Consider the following 12420-nt stretch of genomic DNA (forward strand, 5'->3'; position numbering starts at 1 on the left):
GTCTCGGGCCAAGTGCTCCGGACCTCCCTGACCACTCTGTGGAACGTCATGTATTGCCCCGCATGCAGCCCCGCCCCCGCCTCTAGATCTGCGAACTCCGCCAAGGCCCCATCCTGCCAAATGTCCCCCAAAGTGACCAGCCCCACTGACTCCCAGTATGTTCGCAGGATGGCCCTAAGCTGTCCGTCTTCCCCTGCCAAGGCCACCAGCGGCAGCTGCGGCATGCACGGCAGGGGATCCCCCATCATCCGGCAGGCTCTTCGCCACATGTTCCTGCCCAGCACTAGCATCTTAGGACGCCCCCTCATCCATGTGCTGGATACCCAAATAATCTCTCGCAGGTAGAAGGGGGAGCAGTCCTTTCCCAACAGTCTATGTTCCGGGGTTTCGTCGTCCGAAAGCCACTTGGCCACGTACTGCAGCTGCGCTGCCACGTAGTAGGCCTCAAAGTTCGGCAGCCTCACGCCGCCTTTCTCATAAGCCTTCTGCAATTTCCACAATGCGACCCTGTTACGCGTGCCCTGCCATAAGAAATCTCTACATACCCTATGTAGTCTAGCAAAAAACCCCTTGGGTATCATGTATGGAATGTTATTGAAATAATGCAGCAGCCTAGGTAGCACGACCATCTTAAGCATAGCACCCCGGCCCATCATCGCTAAGGGTAGTTTCTCCCAAAACCTCATGCACTTCTCGATCCTCCCCACTGCCAATACAGTATTGTGCCTGTGTTCCTCCCCGGTCGTGTGATATACGTCTATGCCAAGGTACCGAAAGGTGCTTGTCGCCCATGGGATTCGCAATACTGGCAACCTCTCAGCCGGTATCCCCACATAGCCGCCCAGCGGGAACAGGGTGGATTTCCGAGGGTTGACCGCTATACCAGAAAGCCAAGCAAACCTCTCCATCACCTCCAAGACATATTGCAAGTTCTCTTCAGGGTATTGGAGGTACAACAGCATATCGTCGGCATACAGGGATATCAGATGGCTCTCCCCCCCCACCTCTATGCCCACCGGGTCATACTGTTGCCGGAGGTAAATTGCCAAGGGCTCAAGGGCCAGGATGTACAACATTGGGGACCAAGGACATCCCTGCCTGGTGCCTCTACCTAACTGCCACCTATCCGACACTACTGCCCCCGTACGAACTCTGGCTAGAGGCGCGCTATATAATAATTCAGCCCACCTCCTGTACCCTGGCCCCATTCCGAAGTGATCCAGTGCCGCCAACAGCCACGGCCAACGAACAGAGTCGAACGCCTTGACCGCATCCAGCGCCACTATCGCCATTTCGCCGTCTTTGTTACATCCCCATTCGACCACTCTGTGTAGGCGTCTATGGTTGTGGGTAATGTTCCTGTCCGGGACATAGCCCGTCTGGTCAGGGTGAATCAGCTTGCCTATCACTCTCCTCATTCTAGCCGCCAAGACAGCTGTTAGGATCTTGCTGTCCTGGTTCAGCATTGACAAGGGTCGATAGGAGCCGCAACCGTGTCCCGGTGTATTGTGCTTGGGGAGTGGCACTATGACCGCTTCCCTGAGTGATTCTGGTAGCTGTCCCAGCTCAAACGCCTCATTAAACATGTCCAGCATGGGTGGGAGTACCTCCTCCCCATACGCCTTATAAAACTCGCTGGGGAACCCGTCCGCCCCCGGGGCCTTGCAAGTGGGCAGCTGTCGCACTATTTCTCTGAGCTCTTCCAGAGTGATCGGAGCATCCATCTCCTCTCGCTCTTCATCGCTGATTCTGGGCAGGCCTATATCCCCGAGTACTTCATCTATCTCCTCTCGGCTCCCCCCTTCCCGATCTTCATACAATGTTTGGTAGTATTCTGCGAATGCCCCATTTACCCCTTCTTGCGTATCGATCTCCGCACCCCCTTCGGTGATGACCGATCGGATCGGAGCCCTAGGGGTTTCGCTCTTATATAGCCAAGCGAGGAGCCTGCCTGTCTTGTCCCCACCCGCATGCAACCTCTCAATGTACTTCGTATAATTCAGGTTACAAAGTCTGTCCCAATGCCCAGAGCACCGCTGCTGCAGCTCAGTAACTACTTCCATATCGGTCCCACCCTTCTCCAATTCTTTTTCCAGCTCGATCTCGGCCTCTCGCAGGTCGGTCAGGATTCCGCCCATTAATCCCTTGGACTTCGCGATAGCAACTCCCCTCATCACCACCTTAAAAGCCTCCCACAAAGTACCAGCCGATTTGACACTCCCTGTGTTCGACTCAAAATACGCGACTATCTCCTCCCTCATGTCCTCCTTGAATACCGGATCCCGTAGCGCTTCCGCCCGAAGGCGCCATGTTGGAATCCGTGCACGTGGGGGGCGCAGCCGCCAATGCATGATTAGGGGCGAGTGGTCCGAGAGGACCCTCGCCCTGTAGTCAATCTGTTCACACTCCGTAAGAATGTCTGGAGTGGCAAAAAAGTAGTCGAGCCTCGTGTGCAGTTGGTGCGGAGCCGAATAGTGCGAATACTGCCTCCCACCCGGGTGTCTCGCTCTCCACACGTCTACCAGGCCTAGATCCGCTAGCAGCGACTGCAACACCTTGGCCGCTGGGCTGGGCCTAACCATTTTGTCATCCGACCTGTCCTCCCTGGGGTTAAGCACACAATTAAAGTCTCCACCCCAGATTACTGTGCTCCCCATCCCTTCACCGAGTCTCGCGCACAGTGTCTTGAAGTAAGTCGCTGTGTCCTGGTTGGGCGCATAAGTGTTTATGATACAGACAACTCTACCTTCCACAATCCCCCGAACCATGGCCAGCCGCCCGTCCGACTCCACAACCTCCCCCAAGAGCTTGAACGGGACATGTGGTGCAACCCAAACCAGCACACCCCTGGCATACGCAGAGAATGTGGATCCAACCACTGTCCCCCTCCATTTTCTCCGCACCATTTCAAGTTTATCCCGTGTCAAATGCGTCTCCTGTAGCAAGGCCACGTCTATCCTCTGCCTCTTCAAATACAACATGACCTTATTACGCTTCAGGTAGCTATTCAACCCTCTAACATTCCATGTTAATACCTTAAGGTCTCCCATGATTTATCCGTAGCTCCCACTTCCCCCTCTGGTCTGATCGCCTCCCCCCAGTCCCGACTACATCCCTTCTCAGTTTCTTCCCCAGGCTCACATAACAACTAACACCCCTCACCCCCCTAACCCAACCAACTGCCCAGCTCCATCCCTGGATCTCAGGCATCCCCGTGTTCGGTTCTCCACGGAAGCCCCCGTAGAGAACCCGACAGGGTGTCACACCCCACACAGTGACTAACCTAACCACACACTGGGGTACGAATAAAACGGCCCTCGGATGCCCCCTACACATTTATATCCGCGCTCGCGGACCATGTTCGAAACAGTTAAAAAGTACATCCCCATCACAAAGTGGCAAAGACTATATTCCAGTCCAAATGTTCAAAGTCCGCCGGGCCCACTGTTTCACTTAACTCTCCCTGCTCCGTCCGCCATCTGCTCATCAGGCTCCTGAGGGCAGTTCTGCGCATCGAGCCATTCCATGGCCTCCTCAGGGGTGTCGAAAAACAGCGTCTTAGCCTTGAAGAAGACCTTAAGTTTGGCTGGGTAGAGTAATATATACTTGAAACCGGCCGTCCGCAGGCGCCTTTTGACCGCCCCAAAGTTCATCCGACTGCGCTGCACTTGTAGAGTGTAGTCGGGGTAAGCAGTGATGGTTGCCTCCCCTCGCCGTATGGTGCCCCCTTTGCGAAAATGTTCCAGAATCTTCTCCCGGTCTTTGTAGTTGAGGATCTTGGCGATCACGGGCCTGGGCGGATTACCCGGCGGTGGCCTTCTGATCAGGGCCCTATGTGCCCTCTCCACTGCAAATCCCTGCGTTAGGGCACCTCCGGTGATCTCCTGCAGCAGCAAAGTCTCAATAAAATCTGTGGGATTCTGGCCCTCAGCTCCCTCCGGTAGGCCCACAATCCGGATGTTGTTTCTGCGGGCCCGACCTTCTGCCTCTTCAGCCCTGCTTTCCAGGTTGCCTACCCTCTGCACCAGGGCATGGATCTCTCGTTTGTGCGTGGTGCATACCGCCACAGTCGGGGCCATCTCCTTCTCCAGGGTCTCTGTGCGCTCGGCCAGGGTTCGCACATCTTGCCTCAGGAGGTTCACGTCCTCCTGTACCGCCCCGACCTGAAGTTCCATCGCAGTTTTCAGTTCGGCCACCGCAAGTTGGAGTTTGGTCTCCCATGTCGCCTTCAGATCTGCGATCGCTGCCAGGACCTCTTGATTCGTTCCTCCTGCGGCCATCTCCTTGGGCTGGGCCTTCTCTTTGCTCCTGGTCCCCTCGGTGCCAGGCGATGTCTTGGCAAATTCGTCGAGCGTGGGCTGTTTATTCTTCGCCCTCAGGAGCTTGCTCGTTATATCTTCGATCAGGAGCGTCCCTTCGATCTCGCTTAGGCCCCAGGCCTGGGGGCACTATGTCCCCCCGTCGCCACACAGTTTCGGCTACCTCCAGTCAAGCTTGCTTTCGCTGGATCGCGCTGAACGTGAACTGAGGGAATCGCCTCCAGGATCCGGTCCCCGATCCTTTGTCCCAACATCAAGCGACGGCAGCCATTTTGTCTGCCGGCGAAGCTCCGGCCCAAAAACTTCACGCGGTTCCTGAGTACACAAGCGCTGCACAATCCCGTATGAGAATGCATCCACATGTGCAGCCGAGCTTCGCATTTACAGTCATCACCGTCTATGCCACATCGTAGCGGCCGTTGCGCGGATTCAGCCGGATAATGTTCGGATCAGCGGGAGCTCCCGTTCAGGCACGTCCTTTCACATGGCGTCCAAGCCACGCCCCCCCGCATGCAGGGTCTCATGAGGCAGGACTGCAATGGATAACCGGCATCACCTAAGTGGAGAAGGGCATAAATGGTGCCACTGCGCCTTGGGCGTTCCATCGCGTGTCGTGTAGGATGCGTGCTAGTTGGGTGTGTGTGGACCCAGTGATGGTGTGCACGTGTTGCAATGGTCCTGGAGGATTTTGCTGTTCAAAGGTTGTGGAGGACCAGTACCAACCAGAAAACATATAAAACCATGTCGACTTCTGACCCCACATCATCCGCATGATCCCCTCTGACAATAAACATTGGGGCTTAGTTATTTTTTCAAATTATGGAACACCAAGGTCAACCAGGAGAGGTGTTCTGGCCCAGCAACCACAAGAGAGCAGTACCTCAAAATTGCCTTGGCCGGGTCAGGACTCCACTAGGTTGGCAGCATCTGTTGCTTTGACCCAGTCCTCCATAACTTGAACAAAAATGTCAAAGGGCCTCATTACAAGTTTCAAGGTATTTTGGCAGCAAATCTGGCAAAATACCACCAAACGAATGTAGTGTTATTGCCACTTGGTCTGGCGTATTTCCGCCGGATTACAAGTAGTGGCAGGTGGTGTTATTTCCCATTTATTGAAGTACATAGGACTCCTTGGGGATTTTGGCGTTATTACACTGGTGGTAATTTCGCAGATTTATTAGTGCTGAGGTGGTGGATGTTCTGGAGGAAAATCCTCTATCTGACCTACAAAGTTGGAGTAGGGTGGTACATAATGCGGTGGTAACGTAGCCCATGTACCACAGTTTCATTTACTGCCGCACCATACTTATGAGGTCCAAGGTGCGTATTTTTTTGTTTTTTTTTTGCATTTGTAGCAGCGTGCTGAACCCTCAGTTATATAGACGCACTAGTTGACATTATGTTACATTATGTTAAATTCCATCTGGACCTCGCGTGTGCTGTAAATGCTCCATGTGGTCCGACACATTTTCTGGTTGCTCCTGAACCATAACAACTAATACAATGGTAGATTTTCATTTTCTTACATTAGTAAGATCTTAACAACCAGTGCATCATCATAGATAGAAATAAGATGTTGGTGCCGAGGGCACCTCGCTATCTGTCAAATTTTTCAAATGCTAAATCTGTCCATCAATTTAGGCTGTAACTGTGTCCAATAAATGCACGTTTTCCCAATGGCAAAAAGTACAAGATCCCCTTTTTCCAACGCTTTAACTTTTTTTGCAGTTTTGGGGGGGTCAGACAACTGCTTTGGAAAATGTTATGCAAATACGTCAAATCAGTCACACTATTTCTTAATACACTTCATATATTTTTATAACTCTTGCTGGCATTTTTTGTGGCGTTCAGAATGGAGGAAATTAGGTCTATAGTGAGATGTTATGAATTTGTTTGCTGCGCTTGCGCACCGCTGGCTCACCACGTCCCTTTTCCACAGGCTGCCTTGGCTTGGGTGCACATAGATCTGTCATACCTGCACATGGTGCGGAACAAACAAATTAGAGTGAACATTGATTTTCACCCATGATTTTTCCCCGAATTCCACATGGAGTCCTGCGGACTCCAAGTATGGGGTGTACGCCATACTATCACCTGAAATCTGTCAGTCATTATGCCAGAGCGGGTTGTGGTAATGGCAACTGAGTTTGATGTATGATTACTGTCAATTCAGAATTAGTTATTTGGTATCCATAGTGACCAACTGGGAACACAAACAGGCAATGCAGATGCTGTCAGAGCAAAGTCTTCCAGTTTGGCTTAAGCCCTTAAGGTTCTCTTTAAAGTAATAGCATTGCTGGAAACTCAATTGTCAAGTATAAGATGCATGTCTACTCATTTTTAGACAATTGCCTGCTCATCGCCACATCATGGCTATCAAGCTGATAGCCTGATATTAATGAAGACTGATACACATTCTTCATTCGATCAGGATCTCTCGACTTCGAACTTCCAAGAGCCTTGTGTTGGGCTAGAGTGAGTAAGATACCATTCAACACTTCAACCTTCTAAGCCCATGCTACATATTTTCTTTACATTTCAGCACCCTGAAACTCTTTCTGCTTTGGGAAATATATTGTATGTGGAATCTTTGGAGACACATTTGCCCTGTACCGTCCATTCTTCATACTGTTTTGTCCAGTCTGTAACCATACCGTCCTATCGTGCCCTTTCTTAGTTGTCAAGTAACGGTAATCTGACAACACTCTAAATCAGATTGCATGTATGTTGTGAGGATATTTGTATGGCCTTTCCCTTTGTATATGTTATGTTATGTTATGTTATACACACTCTGTAATGCCAGCAGTTGAGGGTATCAACAATGAATGAGCTTTGTTTGCACATGTATTTATTTTATATATCTGGTTTTGTGTAAAATGTAATTTACCAGTGTCAGGTGAGCAACCCAAAATTAACATTGGTGACATGTGTCTCTTTAAAAATTAAATATCTGCAAGTTCTAATACATGAATTACCAAAAAATAACATGTCCCATATCTGTTAAATTGTGTGTTTTATTGCATAGCAAAGTAACTTCATTGTACTTCTTTCTTTTCAGTCATTTCCTTGGTCGCCTTTTGGTTACATGGCTATGCATTTGCATTTGGAGAAAGTAACGGCTTTATTGGAGCAAAATACTTCCTTTCATTAGAAGGTGTGAGGCTTTCACATTTCTTATATAACTACGCTCGCTGCGCTGTCGTTACCACACTTGTGTCAGGTGCTGTTGTTGAAAGAGTCGAACCAGTAGGGTATCTTCTATCAAGCTATATGTTGTCAGGTATGTATTTAGTTTATATTTTTGACTATTACCAATTTTGAGGTATTTTGGATCAGAAAAATAGTATTTCTGGCCATGCCTTGGGAAGGTGATACAGATTGAATACAAGATCCAATAATCAGAAAGGCACCAGGGGTTGCACACCTTTTAGAATTTTTCATTCCTACTAGAGGCAGTCAGACGCTATACAAATAGTATTCCCTTGAAATCTTGTGGATAGGCTTGTAACGACACCAGTGGAACCATTTTGTTCAATAAAGTTCAGATAGAATGTGCAAATTGTCAAAGATAATTTTTTTTGTTTAAATATTATTTTGGAATCGATTGTCCGAGTCTCCTTTTTAAGCGTTTGTTATTAATTCACAAGTTTGGGTAAATATGTTTTCATGACGCTTTTGGAGTTCAACTATAGAATTACTCTTTGTCACTCGACCTCAGTATCATGTCTTTGATTTGGAATTATGTGTTTGCTGTTTCAAATTATATGTGTAACTTGATCACATCTTTGATTAAGAAGGGCCTTTTTGCCCTTCCCTCCTTCCACACTGAGGTGAGCTCTCCCAAGATCACCTTATTTTTGATCCACATTCAGAGTTTCATTTGATTCAAATAAATCGTAACACTTTTTGTTGCCTGTTTGAAGAAGATAATCTAATTAAGAACTGTGTGGTTTGGAACAATTGTTATCTATTTATGACCACTGGCCTTTGAGTTTGACCCTGATACTCCTTTTACATTGTGAAGTATGATTGAAGACTCTGTGGCCAGATAGTAATGATTGCTTGCTTAAGCTTGGTTGAAGACTAATTGTTAAATCACTCTATGGTCCAGGCACTGTATTGTTCCTGAATTAGCAAAGGGTACCCTTTAGGCTATCCTTGTGTCACCTATCGGTAGTTGTGATTGGGGGACCTAATATGAGATATCATGATTTGAGCAGGGCATGTGAGATACAGTTTAACACGTTATCCAAGTGAATAAAAGTGCTGTATGACAGAGGCACGTTTTAATATCTTGTCAAACCAAGTGATGTTAAATAGGTACAGGCAAACGTAGTGTTTTGCCTGTACCCCACCTGCCTTTCTAGTGGACGCTTTGATAAGCTGCTAAGCACGAGCATTAGGGTCAACTCAGAGGAAACCATGGTTGCAGGGACTCACTTGGGCTCAGAAATGTCTATAGATGTTTACTGTGTTGTGAAATGTGTACATCGATTCACCTTTAGTGTAACCGCTAGGGTGGTGTTGGAGAAACAAAGCTCACATGATGAAATGTTTATAGAAGCAAATAAAAAAGACATTTTATTGCATTGAAAGCAATAGAAGACAGACATCTCAGTAAGATAAAATCTGGTAAGCTTGAGCGCTCGCTGCTTTGATCTGTGTGTGATCTGCAGGTCGCAGGTTTGAATCCCGACAAGGCCAGCTCAGCTGCTCAGCCTTTCATCCTTCCGAGGTTGATAAATGAGTGCCATCTTCTGGTTGAGCGATAATTGGATGTAAGTATGTTTTCTTTACAGTGCTTTGACGAAAACGCTATATAAGTAACAAATCATTATTACCCTGTGTGATGCTGGAAATGCTTTGGAGGGACAGTGCCTCCTCGCCCTTGTCCCCCTACTTCCTGTTGGTGTTTTTCTGCCACAGGAGTCCAGTCTGGACCTCTGGCAGTGCAGCTCCTTATTTTTATAGTTGTTGAGCTAGACCCATGAGACACCCCTATGGCAGCCATGGGTAGTGGTACACCTAGGTACCCCTAGTGTGTGCTTTTGGGCACCTGTGTGCTGCCCCACAGAGCAGGGTATGGGCTGGTGGCAGCTACATGCTGACTTTGCTATGGCTCTGTGTCTCCCCCATTTTGGGACACCCAGGCCCTGCCATAGGGATCAATGGATTCCTGAACAATGGCAAGATGATCACAGAAAGCTTCATGGCTCCCTGCCTTTCCCTTCCTGTTTCTAAAAGTCATCAGAAACCTTGGTTCTGTCTCCCTTCCCCTGATTATAAATAACCAATTACAAATAACCAATTACAACTGGATGTTGGGTGGAAGGACTATATATGGTTCTGGGACTGCCCCTGCAAGACTGCAGGAGCCTTCCCAGAGACTGGCTGTTTTGGGTACACCCTAGGTGTGGGGCATGACTGAATGGAGAGAGGAGTGAAACTACATTCTGTGTTGTGGGTGTCTGGTTTTGATTGGTTGGGGTGTGCTTACACCTTCTTATGCGCCAGTATCTATCAAAGTCCTGTTTGTGATATGATTATTTCTCACAATAAAGATTCAAGTTCATATTTGTGCGAGAAATGTCTATTTGTACTTGCAGCCCTTGGTGGATGACACGTGTTTCAGCAGCAGAGCTTTGCCTTTTTCAAATCCGGGCTATTTTAGTTACCAACAAAGAAAACAACATATAATATAAGACATGGTTGGTTTTTACATTCATACAGATCAAAAAACACAAGAAATCATAGGTTGTCTCTATATGGAGCAACATGTTTATTTCAGTGACTCATTGTGGTTCTATAAGAAAATAAATTTAAATTAAAATAGAAGAGTGTAGGGGTAAAAAATATGCATATATTAATTCAATATACCATTTCTATATCCCTGCATCATGGAGCCTGGGGTGGTGAGGGTGAAGGAATAGTGATGGAAACGGTGACTGTATAACATGAGTTTCTTCAACTTGCAATTATACCTGCATCCTAACAGTAGCAAATTTCCAGATTATCGCAATGTGTATATGTTTCTTACCCTTTAGGTAACAGTATCCAAGATGCAAAGATACGTGATTGCGTTGTGCCGTTATCACAATTTTTGGGCTCAATCCCTCCTATATGGGAAATAAACATAATACGATGTGTAGCTTCCTTTTTACAAATCGTGAGGTTTGTCGAGGCAAAAAAACAGGCTGTTGCCAGGCAGGCATGCTCCAATATTACTCAAAGGTTTTTCCATTTATGGTATTGGAATACATGCTTGAAAATAATAAGTCAAAGGTTTGTTATGATTTTGGTGTTTAGTTACTTAGTTCCATATTGAGTATGCCTGGTTCAAAACCCTGCTTGGTCCCGAATGAACCTTGTTACTGCGCCACATTACGGACAATAGATGGTATTTAAAAGGTATTACTACTTCTGGGATCAACTTCGATGTAGGCATGCATCTCAGCATGTGTCGAGGAGACGTGGGACAGAATAACACAAACCCCTGTTTCTAGGTGGGCTTCCCGCACAGTTAAGGGCTTACCTCAAAATTATCAATCTTCCGCTTCAAGCGTCGTGTTGGATCGCGTCCTCATCAGGAGTCCCCTTGTTACTATAGAGCTTGTTTAGGTGTGCTAGTCCTACCTTACTTTCGGTTATGGTGGCCATATTTTGGGCTCATTTGTCATGTCTGCCATGACTTTGTTTGTGTTCTACCCCTATTTGTGTTGCTTTCAAAATATATTATATTAGAAAATGCCCCATTTCTTTCCGTATTTCAATCCCTCAATAATGTGTTTACATTATGTATCCGTATTATCAATTTAAAGATAAAAATAAAAATACACAATAAGGAATGAAAAGCCCCATATATTAGTAAAATATAAGTACGCTTGGCGGAAAATGGCGTACCATTTTAAATATTTTTACATATTTGTCCTGTGTGAATACCAAAGTCCTGTGATTGTTATAACTAGGCTGAAGACGCTGTAATGTGACTCGATGTTGTAGGTGCATTGTGGTTGTTGTAGTTCTTACACTCCTCATTTTTGCGTCCTGGCCACCTGTAATGTCTGATTTGCGTATTACATATGTGGGTACTCATCACAAAAAAGTTTATCTCGATACTGAATATTTGGTTCAACATTTTCAGAATGGGAAACTTGTTGGTACACGTCTGCAAACTGATTATCTCGATAATAAATATTTGATTCAACATTTTTGGGAAAAATGTGTTGGTAGACAAATGGTAACATCAGTCCCTTCTTGGTGTAGTGCATTGTGGTTCTTGTGGTCAATATACTCACCTTGTCATAGTCCAAAATAAGGATTTTTTAACTCTACTTTGCCTGCTACGTGCAGTTAAGTTTCCAGGCTGTGCAATATTTACATTATTTCATGACATTATTGCATTAGGATACTTATTGCAAATCATTTTACAAGAAGTGAACCATTTCATTGTCTGAGTTTAACCCAAATTCTACAGTTCTGAAGTGACAAATCAATCTGACTTCTGCTTGTCGTAATCGTAACTCCTGGTTACCTCCTCGTCTGCCCATCTGGACTTTTTGTAAACCAATAAATTTGATGTCTTTTTTGTTTTCCATTTGATGATGGTTTTGCCAATGTTGTGGCAGTGCTAGGTTTTTGTCCTGGCTGCTGATTGCTGATATATGTTCTCTTATGCGCACTCTCAATTCTCGAATTGTGCTCCCAATATATAGTAAGTTGCAAGTACATATGATGGCACAAACAACATATTTAGAGTGACAGTTGATCTGTTGTTTTATTGTTGTTTTGATTCCATTTTTGTCTTTGAACATGCTGGTGTTTGGTGATGTTTGGTGATGCATATTCGCACATTGAGCAAAACCCACATTTTCTAAATCCTGATATTGGTTGGTGTAGCCAAGTTGTCGATGGCCACCACCAAACCTGGACCCTCTGGACTCGTTCTTTGGTTCGGACATTTCTCTGCAGCACCGAAGAACCGAACAGCGGCAAATCATGAATTAATGAAACCCGACACCTACCTCTGTCACTGCACCTGTCGCCACGAAAGTCATCGACAACAACCAAAGGACTCGTATTCACCTCCCAAGCCTTGTCGAGG

General features: G+C 46.5%; 1 protein-coding gene across 1 annotated transcript in view; it reads left to right on the plus strand.

Moving 5' to 3' along the window:
* Nucleotides 1–12420, plus strand: part of LOC138582732 (uncharacterized) — a 448771-nt gene that overhangs the window by 263155 nt on the left and 173196 nt on the right. Inside the window, exon 3 of the mRNA XM_069654321.1 lies at nucleotides 7378–7473. Within this exon, the coding sequence (XP_069510422.1) occupies nucleotides 7378–7473 (96 nt within the window). The remainder of the gene's footprint in view (nucleotides 1–7377; nucleotides 7474–12420) is intronic.

This window comes from Ambystoma mexicanum, chromosome 3q, assembly GCF_040938575.1.
Source record: "Ambystoma mexicanum isolate Mex_15411 chromosome 3q, UKY_AmexF1_1, whole genome shotgun sequence".
Taxonomy (NCBI): Eukaryota; Metazoa; Chordata; class Amphibia; order Caudata; family Ambystomatidae; genus Ambystoma; species Ambystoma mexicanum.